The 21,731-nt window shown below is 36.0% G+C and overlaps 2 protein-coding genes and 1 long non-coding RNA gene across 5 annotated transcripts; all 3 read left to right on the top strand.

Annotated features, from left to right (window-relative positions):
* The first annotated feature begins 1,094 nt into the window (after positions 1–1,094).
* LOC103990557 (protein PHOX1) lies at positions 1,095–6,210 on the top strand. The gene is made up of 3 exons (XM_065190995.1): positions 1,095–3,638; positions 4,454–4,670; positions 5,741–6,210. The coding sequence occupies exons 1-2, from the start codon at positions 1,754–1,756 to the stop codon at positions 4,603–4,605; spliced, it is 2,037 nt and encodes a 678-aa protein (XP_065047067.1). The 5' UTR covers positions 1,095–1,753; the 3' UTR covers positions 4,606–4,670; positions 5,741–6,210.
* An 856-nt stretch (positions 6,211–7,066) lies between these two features.
* On the top strand, positions 7,067–14,455 carry LOC135679857 (uncharacterized). Of its 3 annotated transcripts, none has more exons than XR_010515349.1 (4): positions 7,067–7,167; positions 7,798–7,838; positions 7,927–8,027; positions 13,894–14,455. It is a non-coding gene; the product is annotated as an uncharacterized LOC135679857 (long non-coding RNA). The 3 variants fall into 3 exon arrangements; XR_010515350.1 differs by lacking the exon at positions 13,894–14,455 and adding an exon at positions 9,582–9,814; XR_010515348.1 differs by lacking the exon at positions 13,894–14,455 and having other exon boundaries at positions 7,927–9,814.
* Positions 14,456–15,856: 1,401 nt separating this feature from the next.
* LOC103990559 (uncharacterized) lies at positions 15,857–21,711 on the top strand. Its single transcript, XM_009409747.3, has 6 exons — positions 15,857–16,060; positions 16,165–16,221; positions 17,772–17,925; positions 21,012–21,109; positions 21,198–21,263; positions 21,412–21,711. The coding sequence occupies exons 1-6, from the start codon at positions 15,938–15,940 to the stop codon at positions 21,448–21,450; spliced, it is 537 nt and encodes a 178-aa protein (XP_009408022.1). The 5' UTR covers positions 15,857–15,937; the 3' UTR covers positions 21,451–21,711.
* The last annotated feature ends 20 nt before the right edge of the window (positions 21,712–21,731 follow it).

The raw sequence follows: 21,731 nt of genomic DNA, 5'->3' as shown, positions 1-21,731 counted from the left end.
TAATTATATATTATAATTTATAATTAGTTATTTTTAGTATTATAATATTTATATTTTAAAAAATTATATTAGTATTTTTAAAATTATGAAAGCAAAATATGTTAGTCTATTTACCTAACAACATCAGTTTTACTAATGAAAATAAAAAAATAAATATATATTAATAAAAATAGAAAAATAAAAGGTAAAAAGATAATTATATACTAATGAATAGAAAAATAAAGAGTAAAAAAATAATTGTAATGTTCTAATTGGTGGTGATCGATGATCGTGTCGGTAGGGGTTGTGAAGGTTGTTTTGCATTTGCGTTGATGCTTATCACACGAACGATATTGGCATTATATATATATAACGGCTTTTATCTCCCCCCGGTGACACCGTTGCTGACTATCATTGATTGAAATATTAAAATTATTAATTTTATTATTTTATCTTTATATTTTTAAGGTAAAATCGATGATAATAAAGTAAATGAATCTATATGTTTCATTTTTATAATTATTATAAAGATATTAATATAATTTTTTATATTATATAGAGACTAAAAGTAACTAACTACATAGCTAATATTATAATTAACCTATATTTGACACATAATTGGCTCCATGCAAACTCATTTCGGAATACTTAAAAGAAAAAAATGGTTAATTAGCATCTTTATAACTGTGGCAAGTATCAATCGAAATCAAAGCAATAAATAACATTACAGAAGGATAAAAAATGACCTATTTATTTCGATAATAACTACAAGACGTGCCGATGTTGGAAGGAGGAAGGCATTAAAGCCGACAACCCGTCAATCCTTCGGTTGTTCCCGCCGAGTCGAGACCAAATACGTACGCAACCATTTGCGCGTCGGAAGAAAGGAAGGCAGTAAAGCCGCCAACTCGCCGATCCTTCGGTTCTTCCCGCCGAATCCGTGTTGTGTTAAGGCTCTCTCCGGCGGGCCCCACCTATTCGAATATTGGGAAGCACCTTCTGACCCGTCCCCTTGCGAGCGACCTTTCAGAAGCGGCGGCAACCTTTGCGGGGCCCACTGAGTAGGTCGGCGGTTCCCCCCAGATGGGCACTAAAAAATTATTGGTGTTTCGGGATTGTGCTCCATCGCGCCACCAGGACAACAGCTCGCCGGTTTGGCCGGCGCATGTTGTGCTGTCAGCCTCCTCCTCCACCTCCTCAGCCCTCTTCCTTATTAATCCGGTCGATTTAATTTTTTGCTTGATCTTGCGCACATTTTCCTTAATTTTGGCTCCCTCACTCCGCCCCAGCGCGACAAACCAAGCGGAGGAAGGGGGAAGACGGTCCTCGTGAGACCGAAGAAGGCAGACGAGATTTCTCTCACCGGGAAAGCTCGATTAGGTGATCCGAATAAGGGTTCAGATAAGTCTTTTCTGTCTTCTCTGGAGGATTTGTGGTTCAACTCGTTGATCTTGTAACCAAATCGAGTTTTTGTTGACTGAGCGAAACCCATCTTTCGATTTGAAATATTCTTTTCGGTGTGTTGTGGCGGCTTAGACGGGGAAAAGTGGAGCTTTTGTTTCGTGCTCTAGAGTTTTCCTGGCCCCTTTCATCGATTGAGAGAAGACCCATCAACCCAATCACCTCCCATTCCGCTGCCTTTGCCCTTTGTTTCTCTTGGAAACAGTTGATTCGTTCTGGTTTACAGATCACATATATAGCAATCAAAACAAAATAAGTGAATTTTCTTTTTTGTTGAGAAAGGTTTTAGGTTTAGATTGTACTTGAAATAGAAATGGGCAAGCCGACTGCCAAGAAGAAGAGTTCAGGAAGTAAACACAGTAATACAAACTCGAAGCACAGCAAATCCAACGAGCACAACCCAAAAGTCTACGATGAGGATACGACAATATTCATCGACATGGCTCGGGATTTAAAAGAGGAGGGCAACATGTTGTTCCAGAAGCGGGAGTTTGAGACAGCGTTGCTGAAGTATGAGAAGGCCACTAAGCTGCTTCCGAAGAACCACATTGATCTTGCATACCTCCACAGCAACATAGCAGCTTGTTATATGGAGATTAGCCCTGAGGATTACCACCTTGCAATAAACGAGTGTAATCTAGCCCTCAAGGTCTCACCCAATTACAGCAAAGCCCTACTGAAGAGGGCCAGGTGTTTTGAAGTCTCGAACAGGTTGGATTTAGCCTGTAAAGATGTCGATCTTGTTTTGAGTTCAGAACCGAACAACCTCACAGCATTGGAGATTTCGGAACGAGTGAAGAAGGAAATGGAGAAAAAGGGCGTCGTATTAGATGATAAGCCACTTTTTCCACTGCCAGAATCCTTGACAGTGAAAGAAAAGCCAAGGAAGAAGAAGAATAGCCACAAGTCCATGAAGAAGCTAGTTGATATGGGGGAGAAATATGCTGAAGTTAAGGAGAAGCCTATGAAGAGCATGAAGTTAGTTTTTGGGGAAGACATAAGATTGGCTCAGATACCAGCTGATTGTACAATGTTGCAGTTGAGGGAGATTGTTGGCAGCAAATTTCCAAGCTTGAAAGCTGTCCTTATCAAATATAAGGATAAAGAGGGTGATTTGGTAACAATCACTACATCTGAAGAGCTGAGATGGGCGGAAAAATCTGCAGACTCGCCAGGGTCTGTTAGGCTGTTTATTGTTGAAGTTAGTCCTGAGTTTGAACCTTTGCTTGAAGAGGAAAAAAACAGCTCTTCAAGGAGGAAGCTGGACAGAGAAAATAATTGCATATCTGAAAGTGGGAACACAAGAAGTGATGATGACAGGGTCTCTTCAGTTTATGTTGATGACTGGATTGTGCAATTTGCTCAGCTATTCAAGAACCATGTTGGATTCAGCTCTGATGCATCTCTGAACCTTCATGAATTGGGAACGAAACTATATTCAGAAGCAGTGGAAGAGACAGTCACAAGCGAAGAGGCACAGGAAATTTTTCAACTTGCTGAGGATAAATTTCAGGAGATGGCAGCTCTGGCCTTGTTTAATTGGGGAAACGTGCATATGTCGCGAGCAAGGAAAAGATTGTCCTTACCAGAAAATGCCTCAAAGGAGTCACTGCTTGCACAGATGAAAACTGCATATGAATGGGCTCAGATTGAGTATGTTAAAGCGGGAAAGTGTTATGATGAAGCCTTGGAAATTAAGCCTGACTTCTATGAAGGTCGTCTTGCGCTTGCGCTGCAACAGTTTGAGCAAACAAAACTTTCATGGTATTATGCAATTGGAAGCAAGGCAGATTTGGAGAAGTGCCCATCATCGGAAGTCCTAGAGCTATTCAACCATGCTGAGGATAATACTGAAAGGGGAATGGAGATGTGGGAAGAGATAGAAGATCAGCGGTTAAAGGGACTCTATAAACCCAACAAGGAAAAAACCTTGTTGCAAAAGATGGATCTTGAAGACTACTTCACAGAGCCCTCAACTGATGAGGCGGCAGAAATTGCTTCAAATATGAGGTCTCAGATAAATATATTATGGGGAACCATTCTTTATGAGCGGTCTGTTGTGGAATTCAAATTAGGCATTCCAATGTGGGAAGAGTGCCTTAAGGCAGCGGTAGATAAATTTAAGCGAGCAGGTGCTTCTCCAACTGACATTTCTGTTATGATAAAAAACCACTGTGCCAATGAAACTGCCCAAGAAGGTACAAAAATTTGTCATATAAGTGCTGCTCTTGTTTCTTTACTCTTTAACTATAGGTAGAATGAAAAATTCGTTACCAAACTTGTGAATGAGAATAGCTAAAATCCTCTAAATCTTACATATTATGTGCTACTGATTTATGCAAAACTTCTTGAAACATGGCTTGCTTATTCTTTAATTCTTTAATCCTTTATTGCATCTGTATCATTAGTGCTTCAATCACTAATAGGACTGTTCATGTTATGTTTTGTGCTGTTAGTATATCTTTTTTTTTTTTAATACCAGTGCAGGTATCAAGCTAGTAAATGCTGCTTTGTGCATATTTAGCAAAAAGTTTTCCACTACTACTGCTACATGGTAGCTGTTGTTCCAAGTATAACCGTTATCAGAAACCTTAAGACAGCATCCATTTTGAATAGGTGCAACACTTGAAAGTTTATTATCAAGAGAACAGTTGAGGATATTTGGCATGGACAAATATTTGATTGAATGTTATAACACGATATTTTTGTCGCTCCTGATTTGGCATATTTCCCTAGAATCCATGACCTGTTGCTTGTTCTATTTGTTTTAGGCATTGGTATTCACCTAATTGTTTACATCATCTCTCTATCCAAGTTTTTATGGCACTGGAAGTAATTAGAAGGAATGCTACACTTGGTTCAAGTATCACCTTGATAGCCAAATAAGTTTGTCTTCTCTGTTGATGTTTTTAAAAATACACCTAAGCAATGATCTTTCATCAAACTTTTATTATTTACTTAGACTAAAGTTGGCATGGAAATGACTATGTTAATTGTTTTTCTTTATTTGCAGGATTAGGCTTCAAGATTGATGAGATAGTTCAGGCATGGAATGAGATGTATGATGCAAAAAAGTGGATAAGCGGTGTTCCATCATTTAGGCTTGAGCCTTTATTGCGGCGACGAGTCCCGAAGCTGCATGATACATTGGAGGCATCAGTTTAGAATTTATGGGCATTATTGAGAATATCAAACCGTATTTTGCTATCTGCTGTCTGTGTTTTAAATAGGTAGTATTCTCATTTTTCGTATCTAAAATATAAGAGTCGTATCTAAAATATAAGAGCTTTGCATATATTGTTAAGGTATTGTTATCTAAGTTAGCTCTTTGCATATATTTTGTTGTTAAGGTATTGATTGTTATCTAAGTTAGCTGTAGAAATTAACAAAATGGGGCTATTAGGACTTGTCTTTTAGCCTTATCCATCTTATTTTGTGTATACTGTTCTTTTTTATCTGCTTGATTAGATTTGCCTTGTTTGTTTTGAATTTCTTGAAATAATCTTAACATCAGTCATTTGGTGTTACTATTTTTTTTCTTTCTTTTTAGATCACAATATTTGTCTTTCAGTTAATTTTATGATTTCAGTATTTATCATCTTTGTTCTTCAGGGTTTTTCCTGATAAATTATTCATGAAGGAACCAGGAGAGCTATTCGACTGCATTTAAGATCGAAACACATAAGTGTAGCTGAAAGTTCACAATCACTATTTATTAACTTCAAACTAGTTTACTCTAGCTCTTGCTGGTTGTTCCAGCTGTATAATGTTTTAGTAATGTTGTGGTAGCTTTTGACTTGACCATCTTACAATGCTACGTTGTTCTATGAGTTGCACACGAAGTGGTAGAAATAATATAAAAATTCATCATGGATCGGCAAGGACAGTGCCTAAAACTGCATGATCAACTGTAAACCATGGAGGGACATGTAAGTTGATTGACATATTAACTCATCGAGAATGAGTAGTTTTGGGATTTTAATTGGATGCCATTCTTTTTTGGCTCCTTTGTTCATATATACATCTGTCCTATATTTGGACCATTAGCCTGCAATATATGGTGAAGAACTTTCAGGACAAATTTCAATAGGTAATGGCCTGTATTGCTGTGTCTTAAATAAGATAAACCTGTAGAGCAATGAACAGTTTGTCAGAACATGCCGGCTTTGCTATTAACCTACCATCATGATTTCTGCAGAAGAATTTTTATCGCTAAGGCTGATACGAACTCGTCTGTTCTTTCTTTGTAATGATACTTTAAGAGACATCTCCTAACAAAACCTGGTTACTTTCCTTGCAGGTATGTTTTAGTTCATGTGCCGGTGCATCTAATTGTTTACTTTTGCGTAGAAGAGTTTGTTTCCGGAGTCATAGCAAAATTCTTTTTTTTCCCTCTCGTGTACCGGTCTGGCGATACTTGCTCGTAGAACTGAACTTCTTCCGTGTGGGAGTGCTTTTTTCTTCCTTTCATGCACCAGGCCGGGGATCCTGGTGCTATATACGTCTTGATACTTGCTCATGGAGCATAACTTCTATGGAGTTGAGAGCCTGACCAGCCCTCTTCATGTTGGTTGCAGAATTTTGATTCTTTGTTTGTAATGTTTTCCCTAGCATATTGTATGTTAGTATTCATTTGTGCTAAAGGCTTGTTCTTCATCTGTTGTATATTCTTTTTTTTGACCATTATGCTTCTGGTCTGTATCGAACATACAGGTTATTCATTTCAGAAAAAAAAAAAAATTGAATAAATTACTCTGGTAATTTATGGTCTGTCTATGGCTGTCCTGACAAATGCAGGCCTGGAAATATGTGAAGGAAATAATGTGACTTTGAAGTTTTTGGTAGCTTACTCATATTGTAGTTTGGCATGAGCTGAATTAAATGGAATTTGCATTCCAAATTGTCATGGTTCACATATCATACAGTTACTTTTTTTTTTTTTGTTCTCATAAGATATAATTTTAAATGTTTTATCTCAATGTTAGAGAAGTTATTTCCATATTTATTCCAAAGCATATCATGATATTTGATTCCTCCCTCATTTCAAAATTTGTGTAGGTTTGGGTCATTAATTTTACCCAAAATTATAAAATGAATGTATTAATTTTCGTCATAATGAGCCTTTCCAAAATTGTTTGGTATCATATTCTTAGTCACACACTTATTATATGTTCACAATTTTGAAAATTTATTTTATTTATTACTGTTTCTCATTACATTTCTTTTCTTAGTTGTTGTCTTTCTTCCACAATTTCGCAACAAAAGACTTTCTTAATTTATTTTCTCATAAAATAATTATTTTTATCATAAATTATCATTTAAAATGTAGTTAAATTTATATCACAAATTATAATAATGATCTTATTTTAATTTGTTATAATCAATTGCATTTTTTTTACCCATATTTAATTCCGGACTCAAATTTTCTGTTGCATGACCCGAATCCGAACCCGGTTTGCCTACAAAACAATTAGGGTATAGATGTAATTTTCCCCTCCATTGAATCGATCGAGTCGATGAGCTTAGACTTGGAGGAGTCCAAACCTGACTTGGGTGAAGCCTATTGCTGAACTCAATGTTGCGCATACGGAGTGACGAAGCCCAACTATAAATATGAGAACTCGTCGCTCGGGTTTTGGATTGGCCACCGGGGAGCTCCACATTTGCCGTCTCTCCGCCGCGGATTGCTCGTCTCATCTTGCTCCTCGATCGATCATGGCTGAACAGGTTAGACAACGTTTTCCTCTGCTGCCTTTTCTTTTTGTCGCGGACTCGATTTGATGCCCCGTTTAGGGGTTTAAGCGTTGTTGGAATCGTTAGCGCCTTGCAAGATCCCGCTGTTGATCGGAGGAATACATTCTGATTTCTTCTGCTGTTTGTATTGAAATGCCTGCAAATATCTGAGTGAGGCAACTGAGGGGTCTGTAGGAGTATTATTTGTTGTCTGGAAGACTTCTTGTTCTTGAACGCGATCAATTGGGACACTGTTTGATTGAACTATGTTTACCTAATTGTTATGCTCTACGCCGCGTTGCCTTGAATCCTGTCGACCAATGCCTTGATCATGCGTGATGTCGGTGTTGCCCATTTGTTGCGCTGCTTTCTTCCTTAAAACGCATGTGCATATGCATTTATGTTACGAGCTATCTAAGCAATTCAATACCTGCAGGCGATCTATATATTTTAGGGCATAGTTTGCCTGTAAGTCTGTTGGCTACTTTTGGTGTAATTTCTTATGTGTATTACGTGTGTATAGGATTTATTAGGGCATTTCATCTTAGGAACGTAGGAACTATTCATGCCTATTTAATTAAGAATGTGTGCTCTGATTATTTTGTTTGTATGCTCTTTAATCAGACAGAAAAGGCATTCTTGAAGCAGCCGAAGGTATTTCTGTGGTGAGCACAAGGACAATCTTTTATTAATTATTATATGGGAAGAACTCTATGCAGAAGGATTTAATTTAAGAATGTTGGTAATTTGCAGCTAAAAGAAACCTGGAAAGGGGAAGAGACCTGGAAAAGGTGGCAATAGATTCTGGAAGAGTATTGGTCTTGGCTTCAAGACTCCCAGAGAGGCCATCGAAGGTCTGGCCTCGTAACTGTTTCTTGGATGTTAGATTTGAGTCTTGCAGTTTGTTCATTCTTCTTTTTCCTTCCTGGATTCATTTTAGTTGGCCATCCTTACATGGTCTTGAATGTACCCTTGGTTATCTGTTGTTTTTTTTTTCTTTTTATTTGAAGCGAATTCATGATTTTGTTCCATTACATGCTAGAATATTCATGCTTGCAAAGTAAATTAGCCAATTTTTAGCTATTTGATTGCCTAGGAAGTGAAATGAAGTAATGGAAAATGCTTACAGTTATTGCAGCTAAATTTATAAGCAATGAAGTCATTGTCATTATTGGCGGATCTCGTGACTGATATTTGGTTGTCATTTTAAACTGATTTTTCATTTTTACTTGAATGTCTTTAGGACAGGGGTTTCAATAGGCGCTCGTGCACTCGGGTGAGGCGAGGTGAGGCTTGAGTGCCTTAAGCCTTCATTGAAGCACACCGCCTGGGCGCTCGCCTGAACGCAGGTGTCGGGCGCCTTGGGTGAGCGTTCGAGTGAAACGAAGCGTTTAATTGAACAGTAGCTTAGGTGGTTTAATTGAACCAACTAAACTATATAATGTTATTAAATCTACGCACGCAAACCCCGCCCCTCGTGCAACCCGAAGCCATAAACCCTACTTCATGCCCAACTGCTACCTTCATCGTTGTCGCTTCCTCTATCATTGCCTCCGTCATTGATGCACAATATTGACTCTTTCTCTACAATCAACGGATGGGTTCAAAGGTCTAGCTTTCGTATGTAGTTTCCTCTGTCGTCGATGCTTCCATGTGCAGGTCTTTCCATCATCGAAAGAGCGGACTGTAGCTTCCTTTGCCATTAACGGATACATCTGAAGCTTCCTCCGCCATGATGTCACCATCCACAGCTTTCGTTGTCGCCATTGTTACCATCCGAAGCTTTCTTCGTTCTTGTTGTTGTCGTCTGTAGCTTCCTCTGACGCCGTTGTTATCGTTTGAAGCTTCCTCTATTGTCATTTGTCGCTTCCTCTATCGCTGTCGTCATCGTCCGAAAGTTCATCACCGTTGCCCTCTCCCTCCCCACTTTCTATCGTCAGTATATATATCTTTTCTCCCCTCTAACTATTGTTAATAGTAGATTGTTAACTACTATTATCATATAATAGTTCCTATTTAGATTTTAGCATTGTTAATTTTTATTTATTAATTATATTTTATATTTTTTAATATTTCAGAGTGTCTTGTTTTGCTCAGGCTGGCACCACCTAGTAGCCGCCTTGGGCATTTTTAAACCTTGGCACTTTTTGGCTCGTAGCGTTTTTTAAATCATTGTTTTGGGATAGGAAGAATGTTTCATGAAACCTGAGAATAATTTTATTACAACTAATTCTTGTCTATTATTCTGTGCTTAAGGAGATGAAACCAAACGTGTACCATGGTTGTATGTCAAAATTAATGGAGAAATTACACTTAACAAGGAGTCATGAAATAGTTGGATCACATTTAGTTAGTAGCTTAACTATCATATCTTACTGTGTCCTCTTTTGATGATTGAATGGTTCCAGGATCACATACAAGTGGCTATGGCTGTTCTGTTCCATGTATCATTTACTTTTGACATAACATTTGACAGCGTGGACAAGTTTTTGCAGTTCTAATCAGAAGATTGATGCCCGTGTCCACAGAGGGTAGATTGTACAGTCATATTACTTTCGGCTTCTGCAGAACAATAGTAATGTTTCAGGCCAGAGTCTTGTTGTGACATCTTAAATATAGGAATTGGTAGTCATTTTTCTCAGTGATGGAATATTTGAATCTGTCTTCTGTTCGCAGTTGCTGTCATGTGTTCACTGCTCGTGTTTTGTTTTGATCATATACATGTGCATCTAATGTATTCCATCTTGTGCTTTATAGCATTTTTTTTACTTCTGATTTAGAAAGTCTCCTTTACATGTTCGCTCCATTCTTTTCCCACTTATGAACCAATATGGTTTAGTTTTCTTGGTATATTTGGTATTGGGTGTCGAATGTTAAAGGTTTTGTTTCAACATGAAAGCATAATCTTTTAATGTTTAGCACGTCTAATTTGTTTTGGTCCTTGAGACTATGTAGTTGGATTGAACTTTACTCGTGTATTTACTAAAACCTACTAAGAACTAGTGATTGAAAAAGCGTTAGGTGCCAAAGTCGTAAAACGCTCGGGCTTTAGGTGCTCGCCTGAGCGAAACGAGACGTTCTAAAATATTAAAATATAAAAATATATAATATAATATGATTAATTAATAATTATTTTTAAAAAATATGATATTAAATTAAGAAAATCTAAATTACAAAGTCACAATGTCACATTAACAAAAGTCTCAAATTCAAAACAATAAAGTTTTACATCACAGTTATTCATCATAATCAACATTATCATCAATTTCAAACGATTCATCTTCATTGAGTTTGTCCTCTTTCTTTCGTCCTTTCTCTTCATCAAAATATGTTTGTAACAACGTCAACAATAGTAGGAGTTGAGCTTGATGTTGTTACACCCATTTTTCTTCTCGTTATCTGTCTTGTATATATTTGTAATTCTCTAACACATGAAACTCTTGCCACATCTCCCTATGTTAATATATATGGACTTTAGATACAAGCTCCTCGTCAACATCTTGCAAGTTGACGCTCATTTCTCTCAGTAACTACTCATTTGAATCATTAATATCTTGTAATGAGATTGGATTAATTTTATTTCACAAATCATGACGAGCCTTTGAAACTTAATTATACTTGATATAAATAAGATCGTATAATCATTGATGTTCTAACCAATTTCTTCTCTTTGAGTGAATCTGTCATGTCATATAATTTAAAAATATATTAATACATCTATCTAAAAAATAAATAAATTAAAACAAAAATATTCAGTAATTCTTACATGTTAAAAGATACTTCAGTTTCACTCACAACCAACAACACTACAAATCAAACTAAGTATTTTTATAACAAATTACTGCAAGTTCGGGGTGAAATTTTCAAATAGACTCCACCATTCAGTTGCAAAATTTATGTTATTATTAGTAATAATATAGTAACATACTATATATGAAATTAATTATATTAAATTATTAATACTTAAGGATGTAGTTGTCCTAGATCGAGCTACCATTGGAATTTCAAAAAGACCATCGACATTGTTATATAGAGATAATTCACGAATAATCTTATCCTACACCTCAAGGGTTGGAACCGATATTGCAATGCACTAATATAACCCATTCATAACTTTTGCATCAAACCCAATAAATTTGATCTTATAAAAGAATTCTGGGTTCAAATAATATCCTAGTGCATGTAAGGAACGATAAAGTTGACAATTCTATCTTTTGTCAATGATTACAAAAGTTTTTTCATATTTTTCTTTATTTTTATTAAAAGACCTTTGAATCATCTCTTTTGCTCTATCTATAGCCTCATAAATGTCCAATTGTAAGCTTATTTTTATTATTCACCAACCAAAGGACTCGAACAAGAGAGTCTATTACCTTTAATATATAAACCACATGATTCCAAAATGATGACATTAAGATGATATCAATGATCCTCATGCCTTTTGCTTCTTTTGCCTATTTGCTTTTCACCCATTTCTTAGAGGTAAATATGTTTCTCAGGTTATGTTTTTGATGATGCATGCTCTATAATGTCAAGAATGAAATAGCAAATCGGGTGATACCATATCTCATAAATTCTTTATTGTTTGTGAATTTTTTCTTCATAATCAAAGCCCAGCGTGATTATAGAGAAATTCAACACCAAAGATTGTTTTTTCTAAAAAATTTTTGATGTAAGGGATCTTTGCAATATCCTTCAACATTAAATCAATATAATATGCTGCACATGGAGTCCAATATAAGTGATGTCTTTTTGTTTCAAGTAATTAACCTGAGACAAATGATAACAAAAATGATAAAACTTAAGAGTTTAATACATCTTCTATTTAATTAAATACAAAGTAATTAAAAATTAAAAAAAAAATTAAAAGATGAATCTTATTAGCTAATACATAGTTGTTTCCATTGTCGGTTATGAATTGAATGACATTTTGTTTACCAATTTCTTCCATGAACTTGTCAAGTAAATAATATATCTTATCTTTATATTTCACAAAATATGAAGTGTCTATTGACTTCACAAATATGATCCTTAAGGAATGGTTAACCATAAAATTAATTATATTCCTACGTCTGTCCAAGCATCTAAAATAATAGAGTAATCATGTGTTACCCATGATCTTTTATGGTTTTTTAATAAGTTATTTGTATATTCCAACTCTTATTTTAACAATGAAACTTGCATCTCATAATAACTTGGAGGTTTTAATCTCATACTATATCTTCTAATAGCTTCAATCATCTTCTTAAAACTGTTTAAACGAGTTGTACCAAGGAGAAGACCAGCTTGATAGAAGAAGCGAGCAATGTGCTGAATTGTTCTTCCTTTTATTTTTTATCACAAGTATCACTTATATTTGTTTGTTTTAATTTTGAGCCTCCTCTTGCCCTTGTTGTTTTTATGATTCTTAAAACATATATAGATCCATCGATTCCTTTTTATCCTTCTTAGTAACTATAATTTTTTTTCCTTTTTTTTCGTGTACTTTTTTTTTTTACTTGGGTTGACACTCATAGAATAATCTTCTTCATCATCACTGTATATTCAACATTATCCTCTGGTAAATTCTTATAAGATACATTCTTTTGCATCTTCTTTTGATTCATATAAGCTAACAACTCTTTTTTTCACCTAAAGTGGACACTTCTTGTAGGTTACTGTATTCTTTATATTTCTTACTAGTTGTTTTGCACGAGAAATACCACCTCTAATAGTCTTAACACAAAAGATGCAAATAACTGCATTAGGATCTTTATGATCCTTTAGATAATTATACTTCCAGGATTCTTTTTTTATGTAATTAAAGAATCTATTGAGTTGCTTTGTACACTTGTCATTTATCTTGAAACCGTAAAAATAATTTTAAATAAATAAAAATTAACAGTATTAAAATCAAAATAATATAATATTAATCTAATAAATAAAAAATATTATTAAATAGTATATTAATAATATACTATTAATATACTGTTAATAGTATATTAAGTTGATGTGAGAAGTAAGAGTAGAGATCGATGTGAGGACTGAGGAGGAAACCAAGGCTGTTGACTAAGAAATGCGATAGTGGCAGTGGCAACGACAAGAGAGAGAGGCAACAGCAAGAGAGAGAGGCAACAGCAGCAGAGAGAGGCAACAGAATTGTCGGCAGCAGAATCACGCGTAGGGTTAGGGAAGTCACGACGAGGGGGAGGATGATATGCGTGCGTTAGTTGGTTGAACCGAACCAACTAATGATGCGACCGACCAGACTTAAAAATCTAGTTTGATCGTCTTGTTTAAATTGGGCGCTCGCTCGAAGTGCTCGGCGCCTAGGCTTGGGTGAGCGCCCAGGTGACGTCTCTTTGAAGCGAACCGCCTGGCCATTAAACGAGACGCTCGGGCGAGGAAAGGTGAGGCCTGAGCGCCTTTTTAAATCAAACATGTGTAAGATTTATCAATCATATTATCATATTAGCAAGAGGAAAAGTAGAATCAGATTCTACTCTTGACAACTCAGTATTTGTGTAATTTCTGTTCAGCTCCCCTTGTTATGTTACCTAACATAATTTGTCTCTAACCCGAGCTACTGTTTGGGGATTTGTTGGATCTGATGTTACATGCTTTTTTTTTACCTTTCCTTTTTCAACTTAAAGTTGTTGGAACTTATACTTGCTTCTGATGAATGCAGATGATCCACATTGACCACATAAACATAAGTGTTTATCTTTTCTTTTTGGGCAGGGACCTACATTGATATGAAGTGCCCATTCACTGGAAATGTTTCAATTCGGGCCATATCTTAGCAGGCACATGTCACAGTTCTATGATGAACAGAACAATTATTGTACGCTGTAACTACCTTCACCATGTGAAAGAAATACCAAAGGCAAGCATGGACCACGATGCCATAATTTATAGTTGCTTAGTTGAAGGGATTGAAGATGTTATATTCTTGTCATAGGTATGAGAAGAGGCACTCAAATATTCCTGCACACATCCCCCTGCTTGTTACATTGGGTTATGTCAGGCCGCTGGCGAAGACTGTTCGGTTCAATGTACTAAAAGTCATCTCAGCTCGATCTACGAGTGGCGGTGGGCAGAAGGCCTTCTCAGCAGTTTGAGTCTTGCTAAAGATACCCATAATTTTTTTTTGCTTTTTTTCGCAGTTTGTGGAAGACCTGTGTTGGATAAACACAGCATGAGAGTTTAATGGGACGCTGTTGAGATGGTAAAGAGACTGGTAAAAGGGTTGTACTCTGTATCCTCACAAAATTGATTTCCAAGATGAATTCTTATTCCTCCATCGAAGGATTTGAATTTTGTTAAGCTATAAGTCGGCAGTGTAACGTTGTGCCAAGCTTGTTTATAAACTGTTTTTGAGGCACCATTTATTGGTCTGGCAATATTGATTTATTTTAAGGTTTCAGGCTGGTAAAGATTTTGTGTTTTGAATTTGATTTTCGATTTCGTCGCTTTGACATTAATTAAATTGATATAGAATCTGTACTTCTAAGGTTAATTTAACCAAAAGAAGAGCTTGGCATTTCGTCACTCAACCTGATTCGATTCTTTCCTCTTTAATACGAGGAAAGACAATAACAAGAAAATAACCTCAACAAGTCCTTAAAGATTTAAGAAGAAAGCCGACGTGGGTATGGATCCAAATTCGTTATGCATCGAGATCTGTGCTGGGCCCTTGATTAGCACATCAGGATTCGGGCATGCCTTGTTTCCCTCGGGTGTCCATGAAGTCGTTGGATCTATGTGACCTCCTTCGAGTGTACCTTGTTTTCCTCGGGTGTCCACAAAGTTGTTGGATTTATGACCTCTTTCGTGTTCGTTATGCATTAAGATTTGTGCTAGGCCCTTATTAGCATCATCAGGATTTGAGTACGGGCTAATTACATATTACCTCTTATAATTATATCTCTTTAGCATCTCGAATTTTAGATTTAAAAAAATTATATTGAAATTTCTATAGTTACGAAAGTAAAACATCTAACTCAATTTACCTTAACGTCATCGATTTTATCAACGAAAGCATAAAAATGATAGGCAAAAAGATAATTTCAACATCTTAGTTACGTTTTTGATGATTGTGGATAATGTCGGTGGTCGTAAACGATGGTACCAATGAGGTTGCGAGTGATTGTTATGGATGAGGAGGGAGAATAACATCGAAAAGTGAGAGTTGTTTTGCATATGCGTTGACGTAATTATTGAGTGACTTTTTATCGCTTTGTATCTATATCGACGTTGATGTAGTTCTCGAGCGTCGATATTTTTGTCTTCCTCTTCCTATTCTCTTTTTGTCTCACATTTCGTTATCGTTCTTCCTCTTTATCCACAACAACTATCTACGATCCTAATGATGTCATCGTACGTCATCATCGAAAGCATAACTAGGATGTTGAAATTATTTTTTATTTATTATTTTAATACTTTCATCGATAAAATCCATGATATTAGAGTAAATAAAGTTAAATATTTTAATTTTTTTTTATAATAATAAAGATTTTAATATAAATTATACAAATTTATGGACGGTAATGCTAAAAGGGTCTTGCTAACAGCTCCGGGCGCTCTCGTTTTCCTCGGACGTCCACCAAGCCGTTGGATCTGCGACCTGCGACCTCCTCCACCGTCTGCCGTCTGATTCGAAAGATCTGGGCCTATGATTCCTCGCATGTCTCAAAGCAAGGGCCTTTTTCTCGGGTCGGCTCGGTAACCAAATAGTGAGGGAGACGGGGGATCTCCCATCTCTCGGCGCAGAGCGGTCGAAGGCATGGAGAAGGGGAAGGGGTTGGCGAGGCGATGGGCGGTGGAATTCGCCGAGAATTCTTCTTACTCTTCATCGACGTCTGACGTTCCAGATCCTATCGGTTTCAACCGATCTGCCTCTGATCCCGTACTCCCCTCGCTATTCGTCTCCCGCTTCTTGATCTTTTCGCACCGTTCCGAGGATCTGTTCTGATTTATTTATCTTTTTGGGATCTTGGATTCTTACTTCAGGACGACGCAAATGCCAGTCGACAGAAGAAGGACGCCGAATCGGCCTGGAAGTCGCAGGTACTGATGCGTTAGGGTTTTGATTCTTCATGTACTTGATTTTAGAGACCTCCCAAGTCGATCGAGATATAGGTTTAGATTTCTTCCCCTTTCCAAGTCCGGTTGCCGATTTCCCCTTCTAGATTTAGATGAAAATTGTCTTTGGAATTTGCTAATCAAGTCTGGGCTTATGATTATGATATTTGCTTTATTATGAAATAACAAGGATCAGTGATGGAGATCTGATGGTATGGTTTTTACGTTATTTTGTGAACCTTTTGGAAATTCAGTTGGAAAACTCAACTGATGAAAATATCTTTTTTGTACTAGTCTCAGTAGCAAGTCTCACTAGATTGATAAGAACAAGTGCCCTACTAAGTTGTCAAGGTTCAATTGAGAATTTGGTGTGATCCCCTATTATGGTGATACCAAGGGTGAAAATGGATTGGATGTTGGGAAGTTATTATACATATCCACTTTTACTCAGTGGAATTCAAATTCAGATACAAGAACTTTTGCCAATTTTTGAAAGAATATGAAATGGGAGGATACAAATTCGACTAGGATTTAGGTGGTTCAAGATGTGAATTTTGACAGAATCGTATATTTCATGGGCAAATGATTAAGGCACTATATTAAACCAATCTTTGACAAATTTGGGCAAGAAGGCGAGAAGACTTCAAAGCAACTGTGAAGAAGAGTTTGAAATGAAGAAAAGATAATATATTGCGCCAAAAAATCAATTGAATTAGACATTTCTTTAGGTTAATGTAGGCGACTTTGACACTGTACAATATATGCTTTCCTTTTTCTGAAATGCAATTTTTTATTCTGATATGTGGTCTAAAGAACTGATACCATATTCATACTCATTTATTGAACATTTCTGATTGCAAGTTTTAGACGTGAATATGGATTTGTGGTGGATAACAATTTGTGTAACTGATTTTGGCCTTAACATGATACAGAAATGGGTCTAAATAGATACATCTGCCACAGTTTCATTTTGACTACTGGTAGCTTTATAACATTGTGGTTGCTGGCCTTCTTGTTTTGTCCGTTTTTAGTTTATTCGATTCCTAGACGAAATTTTGAGCTGATCTGGTTGCACTAAAGTAACGTGTTCATGGCTTATATGTTGCACTTTTTGAAGTGACCTTACAATTACTTCAATCCTGTTTCCAGTTGTAGCTCGTTGTCTCATGCTCATTGTGATATCTAAAGCAATTTGCCATTATTTGTTTGTTTGGCATTACTTTGATAACAGGAATTGTCCATTCCTTTTAAACTTATCAGCCAGCTTAATCATTGTTGTGTCAGCTAAGTATCTCATTTGATAGATGTCTAGGATGTTTTTGCTGATTCAGGTCATTTATATGATTAGTTTCTGTATGTTTATTTTCCTTCTACTAGTATCATGTTTCCATTTGCCTTTGCCAGTGTCTGTTTCATGTCTATTTTGCTTTCACTAGTATCTTGTTGCCCATTTGTGTTTGCTGCCATCATTTTTCTAATTTCTTCTATGTAATCTGTTTCATCCCCTCCTTTCTTCCACCTCTTCCTGCATGAAGAAAGCTTGGGAAGTGGCTCAGGCCCCCTTTAAGAACTTGTTAATGATGGGTTTTATGATGTGGATGGCTGGAAGCACAGTGCATTTGTTCAGTATTGGCATCACATTCTCAGCCCTTTGGCAACCAATAAGTGCTCTTCAAGGAGTTGGAAAAGGTATTAATTGTTTGATCTTGTTATTAGTTGGTTATGCTCACATAAGACAGAATGTTTACATATGTCTTTGATTTGACTCATATACATGTACCTTAGTCTTGGCCTCATTGGAGGAGGTGGAGATAGTGGACAGAACAGTAACTTAGGAATGAAAAACCTAGTACTATATGTAGGCAAGTTTTTTTGCATTCTATTTACTTCATGGAACACCAAAGATGTATAGATACTTTCCATCTGTATAACTTAGCAAGATTCCATACCTTATAATATTATTGCTATATGCTATATAATAGGTGACAAACAATTATGATGAAATAATACTTATTCTTCATTTGCAATTAACTTTATATGAAATTTAACAGATAGGCACACTGCACATTTGGCTTCTCCAAGGCCAGTGTTTTTTCATTTTTCATTTTATCTTTCTATCAGAGGGAAAAAATAAATTTTCTTTTTTGGCAGAAGACAGTCAAATAATCCTAATTAGTATGTGAAACTTTATTAGCCACTCCCAGTTGTTTTTCCATCTAGTAGTCGATCCTATTATATAATTAAGCTGCATTCAATTTAACTCTTCTTAAATGAGAAAAAATCTATTAAAATTGTTAGTTTAAATTTTTATCTTTAATCTATATTCTTTTGTTACAGTTACTATTTTGTGGCAACACTAGCTTGCCATTTTATGTATATTTTGGCCTCTTACTATAGCCATTTAAATGGGTTAAGTTAGTATTTACTACTATCAAGAGAGTGTCTATATTTGGAAGAGAATGGATCTTTGTCATGGTAGTTATTCTTAGAATGAACCATATGGATCTGGCAGGCAAGTCCTATAAAAGCTGCAGGATAGTAGGAATTAGCCATGAAATTCTGAAAATAGTTGCAGTCCATAATCTATTGCTCAACAGTACAATCACATATAACTTGTGAAACCTATTAGCTCACTCTCAAACTAGAATCAACTATATCTGATTACGGCTTATAATGGGAAATGGATGTTTTTAGAATAAAGTAATTATTTTGGTAAGAAGGGTACATGATGAACAGTGTGTTAAACTTTGAGTTACTATGAAATCTTCTTAATGCATGGAAAGTATTAATTTATATTAATAGATGTTGTTTGCTAATGACATTGGTTTAATTGATGAAATACAAGTTAGGATAAACTCTACAGTTGTCACTTTTCAGATTTGTTTGATGGAAGTGGGGTGGCTCAAATTAGCACATAATTTCAAGGAAAAAGGGGTAGAATTGAGAAAGGTGTTTGAAGAGAGAGAGAGAATGACTAATCTTGTCCTTTAAGTCCTCTGTTCTAGTTGGGATCAGACTGGATTGTCTAGTCGTGATGATAATTTTTGTGTTCCACTCACTCATTGATGTTCAGCTTGGATATTTGTCCTACTAATCTCGTGTTGGTCCTTATATAGTTCTATTACTAATTTTATTTTGTTATGTACTATTCCCCAATCGGAAGAGACAACTTTCTACGGGGTGAGCATCATCTTATAAATAACAAACCCCAAATCCAGTATGGCTATAGTTAGAGACTAGTATTTGCTTTTAGAGACTAATTATAAATCTTGTATAGCTAGGGGTTTCAAGTTCATTCTTGGAAACCCTACTTTCTTCTACGAAATAACCTGTATTATATGGATTTTTTTAGTGAAGGATAAGAAGCTTTTACTTCAGCATGAATTATTGAAGTCTATCTCTTTGTGGGAGATCTGTTAGGAGTAAAATATTATGTGAAGATAGCGTGGGACTAAGGATGGGAATATAATACAATGCTTCAATTAATTTTATGCCTCCTTATTGTCATGTGGACAACAAAGAACCTAATGGTTGGCTTAGATGCAAACTGTACCATCTAGAGGGAGCAGATCAACAGCTAACAGGGAGTAAATTAGTGACTTGGATCTGCAACTTTTGATCGACTCCTGCACTAAAGATCTGGTCCAACATGATTGATATATTGACTTGGGTTACAACCTACTAACCTACAGGTCCTGGGTTGGTTGCTGTGTCAGTCCACATGGTTTAGGCCAATTCGATCGAGTGTGAGGTCATGTGTTAGGCTGGTTTCCCAAACATGTTCAACATGGTGCAAGCCAGAATTTTGTGAGCGGGTCCACAACGTATATAATCTGAAATACAACCTTCTCAATTTTTCTTTTAAAATCATAGGAAAAGATCTTCCACAAATCTTGTTTTGATTACAAGTTCACAAATCAGGAAAGATAAATCAATAGAATAATACAGATTGACATAAAGATAAGAGGTTAAGCAAAATAGGAGTATAAACTAGTATAAGAGGAGATCTCTACAAGCAAAGGCGATGCCCACCATCCGCTCCTCTCTCTCGCCGTCGGCATCTTCTTCGTCATCGGCCTCACTCCCATGGCGACTTGAGAGGAGGAAATGTCATGGTATATTTATAGGATGAATGTCCTACCTCTCCAAGAAACCCTAACCTCGATCTAATTAGGAATCATAATCTAATTAACTTAACTTGTACTCGTAATTCAATTAGAAATTTCTTTAAATATATACCTCCACTTTTAAGCAAGATATATTCTTAACCTAATTAGGAGAGATACCATCTCTAAGTGAAATTACCAAAATACCCTTAATTAATTTTAACCTAGATTTAATTAAGAAATCCCCAATATAGCCTTATGCAAAAATCCGGGTATAACAATTGATTTCTCAGTAGTGATCAATCTCAATTGATTTTAAGCCATAGCTGATTTTAAGTTATAGCAATCAATCTCAATCCAGGTATAACAATTGGTTTTCTGCCCCTTGTTGCAAGAACATTTTGATTTATTTTTCTCTTAATTTTTTTAGTTTAGGGTTTTTTTTTTAAAATATCATAAATTTGTGTGATATCCTTTTTTCTTTGCAAATTGGATTTGCATGTCCTTTTATGATATTATGTTATTTTTGTGTTTGTGCTTAGCTGTGCATGTACTTTTCATATTATGTTGTGTTATTTTGTTTGTCAATATGGTTTTACCTTAATTTCTTCCAGTTAAGATTTTCAAGTTTCTTTGTGTTTTGAAATACTAATTCTGTTTTTCTTTTAGTCTTTGAACCTTACAAGGATTCAAAGGTTGATATTCTTGCACCCAAATTGCTCTTTATTGCCCTTAACTTGGCTGCACTGGCCTTGGGTGTCTGGAAGGTAAAACTTGCTGAATATAATTGTGCATAATATTGTATAAAATCTTATAAAATTGCTGTGTATGATTCATTTTCTTGTGGTTTGACAGCTGAACACATTGGGTCTTCTCCCATCGCATGCATCAGACTGGGTTTCTTCTTTACCTCCTGCACCGGTACGAATTCCTGATTCTGGATCATTTTTCATGTTTTTCCACTTTGTCATTTGTTGATGTGGTCCTTAAAAGTATTCTGGGCATGCTTGAAACAGAAATCCTTATTCTTCTTCTAGCTGATGCTATTGAATTGCTACTATTGATCCAGGAAGTGGAATATTCTGGTGGGGGCCTTCCAATCCACTGATGCTTTTTTGCCCAGTTCATAGTTTAGGAATCAATTCCTGCGTGGGATGCAAATGCTGGCACCAAATGTTTTCTGACAGTGAAACAAGCATCAGCACAATCAATTTGGGTTTTTGGATGCACTATATTACATGTTTACATGTGACCCTATATGCATAGCCCTATGTTTTTGGATGTGCCTTACAAGTTATCTTTCCTTTGAAAACATTAAATTAAGATTTCTATTTTACTATGAGCTTTTATTGTTAATCATCTTTTATTATGTAGAGTTGTCCTCCATTT

This window comes from Musa acuminata, chromosome BXJ1-7 (assembly GCF_036884655.1).
Source record: "Musa acuminata AAA Group cultivar baxijiao chromosome BXJ1-7, Cavendish_Baxijiao_AAA, whole genome shotgun sequence".
Taxonomy (NCBI): domain Eukaryota; kingdom Viridiplantae; phylum Streptophyta; class Magnoliopsida; order Zingiberales; family Musaceae; genus Musa; species Musa acuminata.
The sequence above is the reverse complement of the archived record's forward strand: the minus strand, read 5'-3'. Positions and strand labels throughout refer to the sequence as shown.

Excerpts from the sequence above, each read along its gene's own strand:
- LOC103990557 (XM_065190995.1), top strand. The coding sequence starts at position 1,754 with ATGGGCAAGCCGACTGCCAAGAAGAAGAGTTCAGGAAGTAAACACAGT. Across the intron at positions 3,639-4,453 it reads CAATGAAACTGCCCAAGAAG|GATTAGGCTTCAAGATTGAT; the intron begins GTACAAAAATTT and ends CTTTATTTGCAG.
- LOC103990559 (XM_009409747.3), top strand. The coding sequence starts at position 15,938 with ATGGAGAAGGGGAAGGGGTTGGCGAGGCGATGGGCGGTGGAATTCGCC. Across the intron at positions 17,926-21,011 it reads TCTTCAAGGAGTTGGAAAAG|TCTTTGAACCTTACAAGGAT; the intron begins GTATTAATTGTT and ends TTTTTCTTTTAG. Across the intron at positions 21,110-21,197 it reads TGGCCTTGGGTGTCTGGAAG|CTGAACACATTGGGTCTTCT; the intron begins GTAAAACTTGCT and ends GTGGTTTGACAG.